Source organism: Ranitomeya variabilis, chromosome 7 (genome assembly GCF_051348905.1).
Source record: "Ranitomeya variabilis isolate aRanVar5 chromosome 7, aRanVar5.hap1, whole genome shotgun sequence".
Taxonomy (NCBI): domain Eukaryota; kingdom Metazoa; phylum Chordata; class Amphibia; order Anura; family Dendrobatidae; genus Ranitomeya; species Ranitomeya variabilis.
The window spans coordinates 25,863,117-25,882,798 of NC_135238.1; the positions used below are offsets into that span (position 1 = coordinate 25,863,117).

The following is a 19,682-nucleotide window of genomic DNA, read 5'->3' on the forward strand; positions in this document are numbered from 1 at the left end:
CAGTCTACCATATGTAAAATAATAATAGCAGGTTTAGGTGGGCGTAAGCTAAAACATTTGTTATAAACAGGCAAAAAAGGCCCTGAAGTCTAGACAGTAAATATAAGTACTATATTAATCGGGAGGGCATAAAAGAGTGCCAATATTAAGATCTTATAGATCCTTTCTAGACTCATCCCCCTGAGGACGCTGGTCAGGCGAAACATTAGGATAGGAGGTAATACAATATAAAATAAATGTGATGACTGCAGCCCATAACAGTATCACATTTAGATTGTTTTTGTCATGCTTGATACAGTCTCATATGCTGTTGAAAGAATTATTCATAACTAGTGATGAGCGAATATACTTGTTACTCGAGATTTCCCGAGCACGCTCAGGTGTCCCGAGTATTTTTTAGTGCTCGGAGATTTAGTTTTCATCGCCTCAGCTGGATGATTTACAGCTATTAGCCAGGCTAAGTACATGTGGGGGTTGCCTGGTTGCTAGGGAATCCCCACATGTAATCCAGCTGGCTAATAGCTGTAAATCATTCAGCTGCGGCGAAGAAAACTAAATCTCCGAGCACTAAAAAATACTCGGAGGACACCCGAGGGTGATCGGGAAATCTCGAGTAACGAGTATATTCGCTCATCACTATTCATAACCTCTCTGGCATGTTTCGCCTGACCAGCGTCCTCAGGGGCATGGGTTTATAATAGTGTCATAATATAATATGTTAATACTAGTACACTTTTATGCCTCACTGTACTCTAGTCCCTCACTGTTAATAGGATACAAAAAAATAAGTTTTGCTTTACAGTCTACTTTTTAGGTATTTTTGCATTTGACAATCTGTATATAACAAATGCTATATATATATATATATATATATATATATGTATGTATATACAGTATATATATATATATATATATGTATGTATGTATATACTATGTGTGTATATATATATATATATATATATATATATATATATATATATATATATATATATATATATATATATATATATACCTCACGTATTGGCTCTGGGCTTATGTTAAATAATCACACCCGTCATTATGAAAATGGCTAAATATTATGTACGCTATAGACCCCCTGAGGACGCTGAGCTGGCTAGGCGGAACATTAAGATAGGAGGTAATATGATATCAATAACAGGGATGACTGCAGTCCTTAAACAGTATCACATTTAGGCCGGGGTCACACTTGCATGTGCAATGCGAGAAACTCATCAATACCCGGCACTGCCGCTGGCACTCAGGACCGGAGCATGCGGCTGCATGTATTTCTATGCAGCTGAACCCTACAGTCCCAAGTGCCGGCGGCAGTGCTGGGCATTGATGCAAAAGACTCGCGCGAGTTTCTCGTATTGCACACGCAAGTGTGACCCTGGCCTTAGATTATTAGTCATGCATGATACAGTTGCATATGGTGTTAAAAGAATCTTATATCTTCTCCCGACATGTTTCGCCTCACCAGCTTCCTCAGGGGAATGGGTCTATAGTGGAGTTATAATGTGTTAATATTGGTACTCTTTTATGCCTCACTGTACTCTAGTTCCTCACTGTTAATAGGATGCTATAACAAGTTTTATTTTGCAGTCTAGAGTTTGGGGATTTGTTTTTGCGTTTGAAAATCTTTATATAACAAATACTATATATAAGCCTCACGTATTGGCCCCGGGCTTATGTTGAATAATTACACCTGCCATTATGAAAATGCCTGAATACTATGTCTTAACATGACGCCATCCACAGCTGGTACATCTTGGCCTGTCTACAATCATTGGTGTCATGGCTTGTACCCAATTTAAGAGAAGCCTAGATATTAGCCACCGGTGGGACCTGATGGCCTACTACTATGCTAATTTACCCACAGTGAAGGGTTTGTTATGTCATCCTCCATGTTATGGGGTAAGTCTAGATGAGAGCACATTACAGAGCGGAGGGATGAGTGTGGGGCCGACAGGTGCGTGACAGGTCCTTGACAGGTGACGGGATCCCATTAATAATTCACTCAGTCTTGGAATATTTATCGAGCTTGTGTTTGCTCACAGCTTGTGTGTTAGTGAGGGAGCGGTGCCACACATGCCCGCGAGATCCATTTCACCAGGGGAGGCGTTCCTGCTTACATCAGAGTGAGTTATCTTGGTCTCAAATTAGATGGTGTCCGGTATACCAGTTATAGACCAGTATGGAACAACTGGTAAGGGTTGGGCCGTGACACTGGAATCCGATCAAAAGTGCTCCACAGTCAAGTGGAAAGCACTTCAGGAAATGCAAGTCTTTGTCAAGAATTTTTGGAGAAGGTTTCTATTCCTGAAACAATGAGTATTTGGTCAGGTTTTTTTTTTGTGCATGAAAAAAACCTAAAATGGAGCATATTACAGTTCCAGATTTTTATAAATTTCATGCCACTGTGCTTTTTTTTTACGCTGCAGAAATTAACCTGTGGGGCATTGTTTTCAAAATCCTAAGCATGTCAATATATCTGGTAGTAAATATGCACTTTATATGCAAATTTCCGCCATAGACTTGAATGAGCGATGAGAGAGCTTGCTTGAATGATAATCGAGCATTTCGGCGTGCTAGAAAAATATGTTCAAGTCCCTGCGGCCGTATGTTGCGCAAATGTTCGACAGCTACTACACATTCATAGATTACCTGTTTGTTAGGCAATCCCTGCATGTGTAGCGGGTGTCAAACTAACACGTGACATGCAGCCACTTCGTCTCGAGCATATTTTTCGAGCACACCGAAAATACTCAATTAAGCACGAGCATTCTGGGATAACGCTCCTCACTACTTCTTATATATTTTTAGTGTGTTTCAGCAGCAGAAACATAGTCAAATCTCATGTAATACGTACATAACGTTTAATAACTGAGCAAACAGAAAGTTTCCAAAACAAATTAGTTTTATTTTAAACAAGACATATTAAAAAGAGGCAAAAAAAACGCAGCTGAAAAATATGCAATAAAAATTAATGCAAAAAATGCTCTTAAAAAATGCAATAAGCAAAAACAGTGGAATTCCTGTAGAAATAAATAGAAAGAGTTTTTAAAGTATTTGAAGAAGATTTTGGAGCTGATTTGCTTTCTGAAGACTTTTTAGAGTGGATCCTTTCCAAAATCTGCTTAAGATAATCTTGGATAACTTTTCCTATTCATTTCTATGGGAAATCCATTTTGCGATTCGTATAAGGAGGATTTTATTGCCAATTATTTTCCTGAAAAGGTTATGAAAAACATCCGGTGGGGAAAAAAAACAGTATATGTCAGTTCGTTAAAGCCGGCGCTAAAGGAATTCACTCCAATATAGGCATTCTCCAATCAAAAGACTACAGAAATAAAAAATGCTTCAGGGAAAAATAACTCTTCAAAAATCATTCAAAACCAAATCAGGAAATAAGAAATAGCAATTAAGAAATTTATACATAGATTCTGGCGTCGTCAGGTTTTTCGCCGGAACAAAAAACGTTCCTCTGAACGTTTTCTCTGGCCTCCGGACCGGCAATTTTTGTAAAACGGACAAAACGGAAGGCCATCAGGTGCAATCTGGAGGTAATACAAGTCTATGGGAAAAAAACGGATCCGGCAGTATAATTCACCAGATCCGTTTTTTTCACAATTCGCCAGATTGTGCCTGACGGCGAAAAACGGATGTGGGAAAGTACCCTAAGACTGCCGCTTTAGGCTTTTTTCACACATCAGGTTTTTTTATTTTTTTGTCTGGTTTATTGAACTCGTCAATGCAAGTCAATATACCAAGGAAAAAAAAAAAAACAATAACATGCAGAAGTTTAATGGGTAGGAGCTAAGCTAAGGAGGAAGCTAAGATTTTTTTATATATATATACGTGAAAAACTGATGCAACAATGATTGTAAAAACTGACACATGGACGAAAAATGGGCCCAGCACACTGAAAAAAAAGATGCATGAGGAAAAAATTTTCACATACAAGGAAAAAAAAAAACGGTATATGTCCAGCCGACCTTAGCGTGACTTAAAAACTACTTCAATTTTCCCTTTTTTGAGGGAAAAAGTCACAATTCATTCACATTGCAAAACTGTTTTGCAGTAATTCCACCATTTTTCTAGGGTTCAGGCAGTGGGGGGTCATGAAGTGCAGTCATTCTGTCATAATAGCGCTGATCTCCTGACCTAAACGTCTGTTTGGGACCAGAAAAGGCCTCGCGCTGACTTAGAAGTAGTGGTGTTGAAGTGCAGGGCGACAACATGGCTTAGAGGGGCAAAAGAAACTGTAAATATGGGAGTGTTTTTAGTACTGGTGTGTGAGGAGAATGTTTTGTTCTATATATTTGTTAGCCCTGGACTTGTCAGTTGTGGGAGAATTGGTGGAGTGGAGTCACGAGTGGGTGACGAGTTGCCTGAGGAAACACTCTGTGGCGGGTCACCTAGGAAACCATGTAGTAAGGCCTGGAAATCAACATGGCCATGACCATCTCTCGCAGCCTCAGACATCTCTGTATATTATGGTCCGACTACTACGGACCACCATGTACAAAATGGCCGCTGGTACCCTGACCCAAACATATAGGCCTATGAGGCTGTTGAGTTCAGGCCAGGAGATCGGCGGCCGGTCCATACATCGCGTTCCGCACTCGGGCCGTGAAACGTGGATGTGTGAAATCGACCTAATAGTGAAGGCACATGGAATATACTATACAGGATGATTAATTAATCTGTGAATAAAGAGAATTATATGTCAAATCTTCCCATACATAGAAGAAGTGAAGTGTTTACGTCCATATTTCTTCCCTGATCTGACATGACCTGTTGACCATGAAGGGAGTTTTTTTTTTTTAAGACTGATGGATAATATAGTCAAGTGCATGGACTGAGACGCAGATAAAGACCACCGATAACCTATAGGTTCAGAGACTCGCATACTTGGGGTCTGCCAACCTTATCTGACTCCCACATAGTCTCATTAAATGTGAGGTCACGGGGGTGACATGGTGCCTTATATCCAGCTCTGACTCCTACACCTCATTCCCTCCCTCCTGTGTAATTATACCACGGGAAACTGAGCCCCTGCTGGAAATAATGAGCTGTCATCTGCTGAGCTAATCACACAGAGATCTAGGATTACACAGGGAACCTGATAAAATGGGACTGTGCTCGCCTGGGAGGTTCCCATACCTTGTCCTCAGACCTTGGTATATGGGACTATTAGCTACCGGCAGTGAAGAACAGTCTGAAAACAAAAAAGTAAAAAACCCCCCACAAAACTTTAATTTGTATGCTGTCCTTCATTAGCGCCACCATTATCTATAGGTTGTGTTAGGTAATGCAGCTCAGCCCTATTGAAGTGAATACTGCAATACCAGGCATAAACGAACAACAAAGCCGGCCCTGATTCTAATAAAAAATTCAGAAACAACAATAGTTAGGGGTGAAAGTATAGGGGGAAGTGCAAAGGTAGCAGCGGTACCCTGGTCTTCGTGCTGGAGGGGTCCCAATGGCCCCTCTGCCACATAGAAAGACACCAATATTTCCATGTTGATTTTTGCTGCGATACAAGCCACGCTGCCAAACTACGCTGTATGCAGAATAGTACAGGTGTATAGCGACACACAAAATACCACGACAAATACATTGTGAAAAATCAAACTTTTCCTAACTTTTTTGTGACTTGCATGCGGTGATACGTTACCGACTGCAAAGTGACCCCGTTCACTTGCATTATACGTTTATGGCAGGTGCAGGGTTGTCCTATTACAGAGTATGCATTGGTGTCCAGAGATAAGCCTCAGCCATCATAAATCACCTTCATATTCCCCCTCCGTTGGAACACAAGGATAGAATAAGTTTTAGTCAGGTGCATAAAAGCTTTAAAAAGTTGTATGCGATTCAAAACAAAACAAAAAAAGTTATTTTCAAGAAACAGCACCACTCTTGTCGGTGGGTTGAGAGCGGTATTGCAGTATTTCCTTGAATAGGCCTGAGCTGCAGTACCAGATACAGACTGTGGGCAAAAGTGGTGCTGTTGCTGACAGGAAATAAAAGTAAAACAGCCCTTTTTTTTCTATTTTTTTTTTTATACAAAAAATCCTATTACCAAACGATAACAAAAACAAACAAACAAACATTAAACACTCCAGAAAAAAAGCAAAAGGACACTGTTTAATTATGCTTCATTTATTTTGCATATGTCAGACGGGCCCGATTCATAGGCCTCATATCTAGATCTGACTATCCTTCACATCACATATGAAATCCATGTACTGTCAACATAAAGTCTATGATATTTGCTCTCCATATAGATCTCCGCGTTGTTCATATATATCCTATCATTTTAAAGGATTTGTAAAAATATATTTCTGCTTGATGTAATAAAATGGCTGTGACCTTCAAGTTCTCTGAAGTAGTGATATCGCATTAGTGCAGGATGAAGAAAAGGCCTAAAGTCCAGGCCTGGAATACAAAAAAAACCTGCAGAGATCTGTGTGTCATCATATGGCTAAGGTCCTTTAGTTTTTGGTGATCCAAATGGCCTCATATCCTTAACAATGTGAGCTTTATTTAGACCCTAAGACCCACCTCAAATGCAACTTTCCAACCATGAAAGGTCAAGGAGACCAAAGGCCTGAAAAGTTCCTCAGTTCCAGGTTTTTTTTTCACATCAGTCATTACAATCTGAAATCCAACCATAAGCTGCTTTAAGGCTTGTGTTTCCGGTCGACAGGTCATAATGTCTCAGCCCGTTCCCATGGTGGGCACTCATACAAAACATCTTCGACATAACCATTGTCTATGAACCACTGATTCGCCACTGGTTCCTCTTTCAACTCTTGCCAAGTTGGATGGTGGTCAGTAGGCAGGAACCATTGGCTATCCATTATGGCAGGTTCCTGATGGGACACTTCCAAATTGGAAGTGTTCACAACTGACGCATTGACCCCAGAAGGTCCTATGTCTTCTTCCCACCACATTGATATTAAGGCTGTCTGCAGATCAAGGTCATCAAAGTTGCTTCCACGCAGATGATCACTTTCAGAAGACAAGAAGTTGTCCCCATGTCGTTCCTGTGACCTCAGGGCCGGCAAAACAGGACTGGGCTTCTCTTGCCTCCTTAGCTGCTTGTAACTGCAAGAAGAATTTGGGTTTTGGCGGTTATTTGGTCGAACAGATGACTGGTAGGGATGGTGGATCGGTACGTTGCTGCACCTTGGAGGGTCAAGATGAGAAGCTGGCATCCTTCTCCTTCTCAATACTCCATTCACGAACATATCAGCGTAACGAGGATCCATCTGCCAAAATCCACCTTTTCCAGGTTCATCTTTTCCTCTGGGGACTTTCATGAAGCATTTATTCAAAGAGAGGTTGTGCCGGATGGAATTCTGAAATGGGAAAAAAAAACTAATGTATGGAAGATGGAAAGAATGATGAGACAGACGCTCTAATGTACAGGTCTATTCATACTCCGTAGTAAGATGTGTAGACCCACCACAATTTGTGCAACACGTTGCCTATCTCAGGTCTGGTTAATGGAGTATGACTACTGAAAATTAGATGAATGATCCCATCATCTCTGTCATCCCCCACACCATACCTGCTCAGGTGTCCCTTACCGGCAGGACAAAGTGCTCCATTATGCAGCTGCCTCTCAAAGCCAGGCTGGTAGCCTACTGTTGACTACAGAAGGACACCTGGCAAGGACCTCACCAAAAGATGAGGCAAGTCATGAATAATGCAATGTGCCGTAATCACAGGAGGATTCCCATCTCAACATGAGCAGGTCATTGATTCCTCCATACAAAACTCCTCTTATGCCCTTTACACTGATGTCCTTTCATGCTTTCATGTCCTATCAATACGTAAGAGTAGAAACAGATGCTCTCTGGGCCAAAACAAAATAAAAAGACAGGTGTAATAATATCCTAGGATATGTTTCTAGGAAGAAGCATAACCAAAACTTCAGGCTATGCAAGATAGTCTATGTCCACATTGCTGCCCGATGGGGATGTAATTATAGGGGATGCAGAATTAGCAACCACATCTGAAGGGGCTTCAAAAATGTGTCTTTACCTCATGATATGACTCTCAATTATTGCGTTGCATCTCCTGTCACTGACGAAGCTCAGTTACCTTTGTCCTATAGCTATTACCTTCTGTATGCAGATACTTCGGGTCATCAATATCCTAGACTTCATGTCAATCATCACCATCTCAATCTCCGTCTTCTCATTTAGACATATAGCTAAGATTTGCTGATCCTCAAGTTTTCAAATCAGGTCCAACCTTGATCCTGTACATGTAGCGCCATTAAATGCTACAGATGAACCAGATATATAAGTCCTTAAGAGACCCGTTAGAGGACTCTACGTTGAGTTTCTAGAATTTTGAATTGGAAGGTCTGGGAGAAAACTAGTTATGCAATGTATGTGGACGAAATGATAAGGGACAGATTGGGGGCTTATTTCAGGGAACAGCTACGGTATGCTCACACTAAGCTTTCTAAAGAGATTTTGGAGCAGAAACTGAGATGTGACTCTCCAAATTTTCCTCAGAAACACAAAACTCCTAAAAAAAAAATTGTAGTTTCTGCTCAGTTTCCATTCCAAAAACTCAGCAAAAAATAGTATGAACAAGCTCTTATGGGGGACACCTTTCTGATTACAGGACTACCCTTGGTCTTCTGCCACATACCTACATCTACAACATATACACTTCAATCATCCTTGATAGTGGGAAAGCTTGAGCTGGTACCAGTCCTAAAACCAAGTAGGCCTTGACTTACTTTACTTTTGATGGCCACAATATGGTTTACTAGACCTTTGGGTAGCAGTCATACCTGACTGTGGTGACTCTGGAGACCACATAAGGTAGGGACAAGGTAGGTGGCAGCTCAAGCTATCCCTCTTGCTAGGACCTCCAACTAGATAGTGAACAGATCTTACCTGCCAGCTCGGGTCAGCATGCCTATAGTAACAGAAGTTCTGGGTGATCCAGTTGTATATGGCGGACAGGGTCAGTTTTCTCTGCTGGCTGGCCTCCATAGCCATGCATATGAGGGTGGCATACGAATATGGCGGTTTAACATTAGGATTTGTTCTATAATCCACTTCCTGAATAGGATTTGGTCCAGAAGACGGTAAAGACGGCCAGGCATTGGATCCGTTGTTGGACCTTTGTTTCCCTGTACGAGGAGCCTGGAAGGAGGCCGTATCTCCAGCTGGAGGGCTACACGGACCTTGGGTCTTGTTCGTTGCAGGAGGACAAGAAATAGCAAATGAAGTCAAGTCTGAGCTCCAAATGGAAAAGTCTTGAAGCCACTGTAGGTTGGTTAAGCTGTCATCTTCTCGAATATTGTCCTTCTCCATGTGAGAAGCTTGATGGTTGGAAGAAAGAACAGGCATGGTCCCCTGGAGAGGGCCAATGGCAGATCTGTAATAAAGGCATCACAGTTATTTAGTAAGACCTAGCTGTTGGCATATGACCATCTACGTTCATCTATGGTCCTTATTTTGATTTTTTTGTTCCATATGTGTAACTACCTCAGTAGGTCTGCATGAACCAGGTGGCTTAGGATGAACAGTGTTACATGACTCTTCTGAGTCATGGAGTATAAGAAAACCAGGGATGTGTGAAATCATCTTTCAACTCCCATCATCATTACTTCCAAAACAAACCTGAATTCCTTGCATGCATGCCCAGGTCACTGTACCATGCGACTGCAGTCCATATACTTGAGTGATGCTCCTTTCATATATTTTAAAGGGGATGTCCACTTCTACTATTTTTTTTTTAAGTTTCATAATGGGTTACAAAAATATACTGTCCTCCCCACCCCATTCAGACACTGTCCGACCCCCTATTTTCTTTAAATTCTTGCCGCAGCATGTACATCATTACACAGGCACATGTGACCGAGGTAGCAAATCACTAGCTGAGGCATAAAGCTGCTGTGGCCAGTGATTGGCTGAGCAGTCATTTCCTGTTTGTCCAGACGGAACAGGAAGTAAAGACTTGCATGATCGGTGGTAACTGTCAGAACGGGACCAGCAGCGGATTGTTAGGTGAGTATCATTTTTACTATTTTTTTCTTCCAGTGCCATTTTTAACCTTTTTTTCTTGTAGGTAGTGGACAGCCCCTTTAAGGAATATTCTAAATGATATAAAGTGGGTGATGAATGGATGCACCATGTAGATTACAATATTCTTTGGGGGGATCCAAGTAGTGTTAAACGCTATGACCACTTTCTGTGATCCTTCTTACCAAAAAATGTTTTCCTCACATGATCAATCCCTTTAAGGAATTATTATAATTTCCTTAATCTCTTTATCATGATGACGATTTAAGTTATTTATATCAGAGATATGGTGATCATGAACTCAACTTGCTCATGTGTCATAAGAACACAGAGGGGCCCCATAGGGCCACAGTGGCATCCATGCCTTGGTACCGGAGAGACTGGAGGGAGAGTCTCGTATTATACGTTGCATATGCATAGTTACCAATAGTCACAAATTTAATTAAAGAGGATTTTCCACCATTAAAAAACAAACAAACAAAAAAAACAGCGCCCTCCTGTCTGCAGGTTGCATGTGGTATTGCAGCTTAGGTCAATTTACAGAAGGGTGTTCATAAACCGGATTAATTTATAGGCTGTCATCATATATAACAGGCTGGTTGCAGGCCTTTTGTTCAAGCCTCTGTTCCCACTTGTTTGCCGTTTGCTCTCCATTTAGCTGCCTCTTCCCTAATGACAGTAAATATAGCCGGATAATATCCCGCAATGGGCACAGTCACCGCGGCACCACCTCCCCCAAGACCTCACCCCAGGGACTATTTGTTCAAATGTGCTCAGAACAAATAGCGCTTGTTCCTGCAGCCTGCGCGCGTGCCCAGGTCACCCAGGGAGCGGCGTTACATATTCACGCTAATGCAAACCCTTTCCTAGCTTGTAACCAGCAATCGCTAAATTATAAGGGTCGAATATCCTATTATAGGGTCCCGTCAGGCGGAGGTAATGGTCGGACATAATAGTAAGACATGAAAGTAAGAGGGTGGGATGATAAGATCTGATCGGGATATAACCTATTTGTAATGTGCAGATACACAGGAAACTAGAAGTTAATAAAGGAGGACACTGTATAAGGGGCAGAGGTCATGGATTTTACAGCTCACATTTACTGACGGATTTTATGCTTGTTGGCATATACAGGTGGCAATTGATGAAGAGCTATTGACAATATAGAGGCCCACGTACCATTATCTCAGCATTGTCCGCCATGGATATGAAGACATAATGGCATGATATGATAGTATGGTATAATAGCGGGATATAGTAGTAAGATGAGAACGTTGACACTGGCTGGATATAGTTGCATCATGTGATATGATAATGGGATATGGTACGATTACGGTGTGATTTTATAGTATTACGGTGTAATACGGTAATAAGCAGGGGCTGATGGATGATGAACTATTGGACTGCAAAGGGCCCATATATCACTCCTGCTCAGGGGCCCTCTTCTGTGTGTCCGTCAGTGATAGTAAGATATGATGGCATTAAGGTGGGATACACGAGTGAGATGTGACCGTATTACAGTGTGATGTGATAGTATTACAGGTTTATACACTAATAAGATTTGTTAGTATTACGGTTTTATGCATTAGTAAGATATGACAGTATTACTGTGTGACCTGCTAGTAAGATACAATGTTATTACAGGTCGACATAGTTGTAGTAAAGTGTGGAGCACCATATGATAGCATTACGGTGTGATATGATAGTATTACGGTTTTATAAATTGTTAGGATATGGTAGCATTACGGTGTGCCATAATAGTATTACAGTGTGATATGGTAGCATTCCGGTGTGATATCATAGTGTTATGGTTTGATACAGTATTAGAGTTTTACACACTAACAAGATATGTTAGTATTACAGTTTTAATCATTAACATATGATAGTATTACGGTGTGACATGCTAGTAAGGTGCAATGGTATTACAGGTTGACATAGAAGTAGTAAAGTGTGATGCACCATGCATTAAGATGTGATATGATAGCATTACGGTGTAATATTATAGTATTATGGTATGTGATGATAGTATTACAGTGTGATTGTTAGCATTATAGAGTAATATAATAGTATTAAGGTGTGATATGGTAGCATTACAGTTTAATATAATAATGTTATGGGTGATGTGTTAGTATTACAGTGTGATGTGATAGTATTACAGTGTCATAGTGGTATTACGGCTTTATATACTACTAACATATGATAGCATTTTGGTGTGATGTAGTGGTATTACGGTTTTATACACTGGTAACATATAGTATTACGGTGTGACATGCTAGTAAGATGTAATGGTATTACAGGATGACATAGTTGTAAAGTGTGATGCACCATATGATAGCATTACTGTGTGATATGATAGCATTATGGTGCAATATGATAGTATTACAGTGTGATTGTTAGCATTGCATAGTAATATAATAGTATTAAGGTATGATATGGTAGCATTACGGTTTAATATGATTGTATTATGAGTGATATGATAGTATTACAGTGTGATATGGTAGTCATACAGTGTCATATAGTAGTATTACGGCTTTACACACTAGTAACATATGATAGCATTATGGAGTGATATAGTGGTATTACGGCTTTATACACTAGTAACATATGATAGTATTATGGAGTGATATAATGGTATTACGGCTTTATACACTAGTAACATATGACAGCATTATGGTGTGATATAGTGGTATTACGGCTTTATACACTAGTAACATATGATAGGATTATGTTGTGATGTAGTGATATTACGGCTTTATACACTAGTAACATATGATAGGATTATGGTTGATGTAGTGGTATTACGGTTTTATACACTAGTAACATATGATAGGATTACGGTGTGATGTAGTGGTATTGCGGTTTTATACACTAGTAACATATGATAGGATTATGTTGTGATGTAGTGGCATTACGGTTTTATACACTAGTACATATGATAGGATTATGGTGTGATGTAGTGGTATTACGGTTTTATACACTAGTAACATATGATAGGATTATGTTGTGATGTAGTGATATTACGGCTTTATACACTAGTAACATATGATAGGATTATGGTTGATGTAGTGGTATTACGGTTTTATACACTAGTAACATATGATAGGATTATGGTTGATGTAGTGGTATTACGGTTTTATACACTAGTATCATATGATAGGATTACAGTGTGATATAGTGGTATTACGGTTTTATACACTAGTAACATATGATAGGATTACAGTGTGATATAGTGGTATTACGGTTTTATACACTAGTAACATATGATAGCATTATGGTGTGATATAGTGGTATTACGGCTTTATACACTAGTAACATATGATAGCATTATGGTGTGATATAGTGGTATTACGGCTTTATACACAAGTAACATATGATAGGATTATGGTGTGATGTAGTGGTATTACGGTTTTATACACTAGTAACATATGATAGGATTACAGTGTGATATAGTGGTATTACGGTTTTATACACTAGTAACTTATGATAGGATTATGGTTGATGTAGTGGTATTACGGTTTTATACACTATTAACATATGATAGGATTACAGTGTGATATAGTGGTATTACGGTTTTATACACTAACAACATATGATAGGATTACAGTGTGATATAGTGGTATTACGGTTTTATACACTAGTAACATATAGTATTACGGTGTGACATGCTAGTAAGATGTAGTGGTATTACAGGGTGATATAGTAGTAGTAAAGTGTGATGGTCCATGTGATAGCAGCACAATGTGTTACATAATATTATGATGGCAGGGTACAGTATCGTAGCGGTTTGTATTACAGCCAATGTAACAAGAGAACGGTACTTGTAGTGTTCAGATGTAGCTGAGCTGAATGTGTTGTGCACTTCTTCCAGGCTGCTCATTAGAGTATTGTAATAAATGAGTATACAGATACATGACATTGCTGTGCTTTATCACAGACGCCACATCTCGGTGTCACAACGCTGTGTGCCAGATGACAAGCTCAGCTCTGCTACCTCCGTGCACTGGGACAGTACAGAAAGCTACAGATATATAATACTTTCTGTAAAAAGGTGCCTCGCTCGTGAAAAGTGGGGAAAGTTGAGGATTTTGTCCTTTGATGTGAGGATCAATGGTGATGATATAGCAGATGCGTATCCGCCTGTGTCCGGCGGTCTTCCCTGTAACAGGTGATGTGCAGGAGGTGACGCTCCCCTGGGATGTGTGTGACAGGATCAAATCACCTGAAAATCTAATCAGCAAACAGGTGTCCAATGCTCCTCCGAACCCACGATGCCCCCCGACCCTGGCCCTATAACACCCCTATACCCTCTATGCACTTTTATCTATACAGAGATGTAGCAGAGCTGAATTTGTCATTTTATTTTATTATTTTTTGGGGGCCGGTGTTGCATCCTTAAGGTTAACGCTCGCATCACCGTAAGTGTGCACTATTAGTCCGTCATGCTGAGACTTGTAGTTCCTCCCCAGTTATGGAAGCATTCTAACTTCTCTAGGAAGCATTGCACTAGGCATCTAAAAGTGATGAAAAGCTAAAATTGCATAAAAGACATGTAGAGCATATGGAGATCTTACCTCTGGGAGAGACTAGCCGGTTGGGGCCGATGTTCTCTGACAAATGATCCCTCTGTACACTGAGCTGCAGCCTCTGCCACCTTACCTCCCCAGGGAGCTTAGTCCTTTAAACAGAACTCTGACATCTGATTGGTTGTCGGTTGCCAGGTACCCTGTTCTCGCAGCGTCCAATCAGATTGCGGAGATTTTTCAACCGTTTAAAGGTATTGTCTACAGACCCCTCCTCTGTGGCGGCCGCAGGAGAGCAGCCTGGTGTGTCCTCTGCAGGTGGAGGGGGATGGAAACTTGAGCCTCTCCATGAACATTTTTAAAAGTAAAGTTTTGGGAAATGTCACAATAATATTTAATTTTGAAGTTTTCTACAATGTTACATGAAAAATTAAAAATTATCGAAAAATTTACTTTAAAAAATGTTCATCTCTGCAGGACGTTTATAAGCAAAATAAGTTTTTTATTGCATCTTTTTGGGGGAAGTGCAGCTGCCAGCAACCAAAAAACTGCAATTCTGGCATTTTCCTATTTTATTCCCTTTCAGCGTTTAACGTACGGGTTAATTCTTGTCATTTATGGTCCTGGCTTTTATGTTGTGTTTCCAGCCATCCTGCTCTGCACCAGGGTTCTTCACCCTCCACAAACGACCCAGCTCTGACCATAACTTCTGGGGACAATGGCGTTGTTCTTTGAAACAATTGTACCTGCTGACTCCATGTCTTTCTATATCTCTCCACAGGTGGTCCTTGGCTCTTGAACAAGTCTTGTGATAAGTCTTGTTTATAGTAAAATTATGTTCTTTCCACTTCTGGATTATGGCCCCAACAGTGATCACTGGAACCTTTTGAAATTCTTCTGTAACCAATTCCATCACTGTTTTGCAACAATAAGGTTGCAAAGGTATTGAGACAGCTCACTGGTTTTACCCAACAAGAGATGTTTCTCGTGTTGCCCCTTGGTAATGAGACACCTTTTTACAGACCATCAGTTGACCATGTGATATTATTTTTCACTAAGTGGCAGGATTGCTTTGTAATTACTGATAGATTTCAGCTGGTGTCAGGACTTTCCATGGCTTTTTGTTCCTCTCTTTCTTGATGTGTTCTATCCTTTTTTTGCCTGTGTCATTTCTCATTATTGCACATAACTTAATTTATGGACATCTCTGGTTTGATTTCTTTGCCTGTGTAGATTGGATGGGTTGTTACAGACACCTGGTGAGAATTTCATGTCAATAGCACCTGTAAAAATATGATTGCTTAAAAAATCAGTGATGTGATCAACACTTATTTCACCCGTTGTGTGTATATATATATTCTGCTGTCTGCACTCCTCAAATATATTTATTTAGGGCACATTTTGCATAAAATCTGTGTGTTCTCAGTTCATGCCCACAGAACATATCTATATGAGTGCACGACTCTAGAATTCTGTGCCATGGGGAGAACACTGGACAGGTCTGTAATATGAAGGCCAAGAGCTCCCTTTGCTGGACATTGTGTGGTACTACAGGGCTGACTGTAACTTCTCTGCTGCCTCAGGCAAAAATTGAAATGGCGCCCCTTCCCGCAGTACAATATAAACCTGCAGTGAAAAAATCCAATTACGTCATCGTTTCTTGGGGGTTTGCTTTTAAAGTATTCATTGTATGGTAAAAGTGACCTGGGAATATGATTTTCCATGTCAGTGCGATTGCGGCAATATCAAACTTTCAGATATTTTTTTTTTGTAAAAAAAAAAAAAGTTGGGTTTGTAATGCCATTTTCTAACGCCTTTTTATTATTCTGTTTATGGTGCTGCAAAAGGGCTCTGTTTTTTTTTGCATGGTGAGCTGATGATTTTATTGATACCAGTTTGGGGTACGTATGATATTTTGATCACTTTTTTTTAGGGAGGAAAGGTGACAAAAAAAAAATCATTCTCGTATTTTGATCTCTCTTCTCCCTTACCATACAAGCTAATCAATTTTACATTTTTAACGTTTTGATAGATCAAACATTTATGGATGTGGCCTTATCAAATATATAATACCATTTTTAATGTATTTATTTCTAATGGGGGAATTCAGCACCAGAAACATCACCAGTACATGAACACATCATCAGAACCATCATCATTACATTAGTATAGCACCAGAATCATCATCAGTACAACACCAGAACCATCATATCAGTACATGAACACACCATCAGAACCATCATCAGTACATTAGTATAGCACCAGAATCATCATTAGTGCATCACCAGAACCACCATCAGTACATGAACACACCATCAGAATAATCATTAGTACCTTAGAATAGCACCAGAACCACCAGCAGTACATGAACACACCATCAGAACCATCATTAGTACCTTAGAATAGCACCAGAACCACCAGCAGTACATGAACACACCATCAGCACCATCATTAGCACATTAGAATAGCACCAGAACCACCAGCAGTACATGAACACATCACCAGATCCACACTGTCCTCCTTTAAAACATTGTCTCCATACCATCCCCCCTTATAAACTATAACCACCATACAGTTTTTCCTTAAGTGCTATGAGCACCACACTATTCCCCCTTATGAGCTGTAATGTTCACACTGTCAACCCTTAAGTAACCACTACACCAACTGCCCTTATGAACAATATCCTTCACCCTTATGAAATATAACCTCCATACTGCCCCTTTATGAATTATGGCCTCCACACCATCCCCACTTCATGCTTTCCTCTCTCCACTTTTTATCCTCATGCTGTACCTCCACACTGCTCCCTCTTCATACTGTCCTCTACACACCACAATGCCCCTCTCCATTCAGTCTGCCACAAGCTGCTGCTCTCCATATTGTCCCCCACACACTGTTCCTTCTCAATACTGTCCCCCACAAGCTTCCGCTCTCCATACCGTGTGTGCTCCCCACAAGTATCTCCTCGCCATACTGTCCCTCACAAGCTGCCCTTCTCCAGACTGTGCCCCCAAAGCTGCTCCTCTCCATACTGTCCCCCACAAGATGCCCCTCCATAGTATTTACCCTCCAAACTGCTACTCTCCATACCCCCCATATGCTGCTCTGGCCACCGCACAGAAGCATTACGGCGTGGGACACTATGGATTCTTTCAACTTCGGACAGATGAGGGTATTGTCTTCTTTTTTTTTTTTACACGGGACTATGGCTTTAGGAGATTAGGTGTTAAGGTGACTATAATGTGATTTTTTTCTTCTTTTCTTCTTAATTTTACACTTGAATACAACTCTCAGCATTGTCCTCTGCTCGTGCTGATCGCAGCAGAGCAGGGGACAATGATGTGAGCTGCCTTCAGCACCCGGCTCCTAAGAACAGCATAAACTGGGCCGATTTTTCTTAGGCGCCGGTACATGTGATACTGATGCGGCACACAGGCAGCACACATATGGCACACGTATGAAACACAACACGTACACATGGACACGGATATCTCTGGTAGTAGTTTTGCCAGTACCGATCTATGTGTCTGGCTCCGATCAGTACTGGCTTGTAGTCTGGTCGGACAATATATTTTGGTAAGAGAAGAGCCGTGTTAGATCTCCTGATGTTCCAATCTTGATGTTCCCTGATCCATTGTCGATCAGTACAGCTGGCTGGAACAAGTCCATGGTGGTGGCTTGTAAGGCGATCACTGAGCATCCATAGTCACAGACCTAGGCGTTAGGAGACTGCAATTAGACACCGACCACATCTCCTATACTGTTGCCCTACCAGCTGTGAACTGTGCCCATTCCTGGCTCCATGTTATCGTAGCCCAGCGCTGTGCACTGAGCTACAATATCATGTGTCACTGCTACTTAGAGCGGTGGCAGAAGGTGCGAGCAGTGATAGGAGGTATACACACAGCGCAGCAGTGGTGAGAACATGTTGGGCAGCCTGACATTGTAGTACTAGTACCCAGCTACCAAGCTGGAGGACGTCACCTCAACGGTAACTTCTTACAGTGGTGAGAACATGTTGGGCAGCCTGACATTGTAGTACTAGTACCTGGCTACCAAGCTGGAGGACGTCACCTCAACGGTAACTTCTTACAGTGGTGAGAACATGTTGGGCAGCCTGACATTGTAGTACTAGTACCTGGCTACCAAGCTGGAAGATGTCACCTCAACGGTAACTTCTTCTTACAGTGGTGAGAACATATTGGGCAGCCTGACATTGTAGTACTAATACCTGGCTACCAAGCTGGAGGACGTCACCTCAACGGTAACTTCTTACAGTGGTGAGAACATGTTGGGCAGCCTGACATTGTAGTACTAATACCTGGCTACCAAGCTGGAGGACGTCACCTTAACGGTAACTTCTTCTTACAGTGGTGAGAACATGTTGGGCAGCCTGACATTGTAGTACTAGTACCCGGCTACCAAGCTGGAGGACATCACCTCAACGGTAACTTCTTCTTACAGTGGTGAGAACATGTTGGGCAGCCTGACATTGTAGTACTAGTACCTGGCTACCAAGCTGGAGCACGTCACCTCAATGGTAACTTCTTCTTACAGTGGTGAGAACATGTTGGGCAGCCTGACATTGTAGTACTAATACCCGGCTACCAAGCTGGAAGATGTCACCTCAATGGTAAGTCCTTCCTACAGTGGTGAGAACATGTTGGGCAGCCTGACATTGTAGTACTAGTACCCAGCTACCAAGCTGGAAGATGTCACCTCAATGGTAACTTCTTCTTACAGTGGTGAGAACATGTTGGGCAGCCTGACATTGTAGTACTAGTACCCGGCTACTAAGCTGGAGGACGTCACCTCAACGGTAACTTCTTCTTACAGTGGTGAGAACATGTTGGGCAGCCTGACATTGTAGTACTAGTACCTGGCTACCAAGCTGGAGGACGTCACCTCAACGGTAACTTCTTCTCACAGTGGTGAGAACAGGTTGGGCAGCCTGACATTGTAGTACTAGTACCCGGCTACTAAGCTGGAGGACGTCACCTCAATGGTAACTTCTTCTTACAGTGGTGAGAACATGTTGGGCAGCCTGACATTGTAGTACTAATACCCGGCTACCAAGCTGGAAGATGTCACCTCAACGGTA

General features: G+C 41.3%; 1 protein-coding gene across 1 annotated transcript; it reads right to left on the reverse strand.

Moving 5' to 3' along the window:
- Positions 1–6,152: 6,152 nt before the first annotated feature.
- On the reverse strand, positions 6,153–14,716 carry LOC143784712 (forkhead box protein J1.2-like). The gene is made up of 3 exons (XM_077273251.1): positions 14,633–14,716; positions 8,928–9,414; positions 6,153–7,367 (listed from the first exon to the last, which is right to left on the reverse strand). Exons 2-3 carry the CDS (start codon positions 9,384–9,386, stop codon positions 6,714–6,716), a joined length of 1,113 nt encoding a protein of 370 aa, XP_077129366.1. The 5' UTR covers positions 9,387–9,414; positions 14,633–14,716; the 3' UTR covers positions 6,153–6,713.
- Between the last annotated feature and the right edge of the window lie 4,966 nt (positions 14,717–19,682).

What these genes read in the sequence shown, in the direction of transcription:
- LOC143784712 (XM_077273251.1), bottom strand. Translation starts at nt 9,386, where the DNA reads ATGCCTGTTCTTTCTTCCAACCATCAAGCTTCTCACATGGAGAAGGAC. An exon ending in ATGCTGACCCGAGCTGGCAG is followed by an intron (nt 7,368 to 8,927) that starts GTAAGATCTGTT and finishes TTCCCATTTCAG; the next exon opens with AATTCCATCCGGCACAACCT.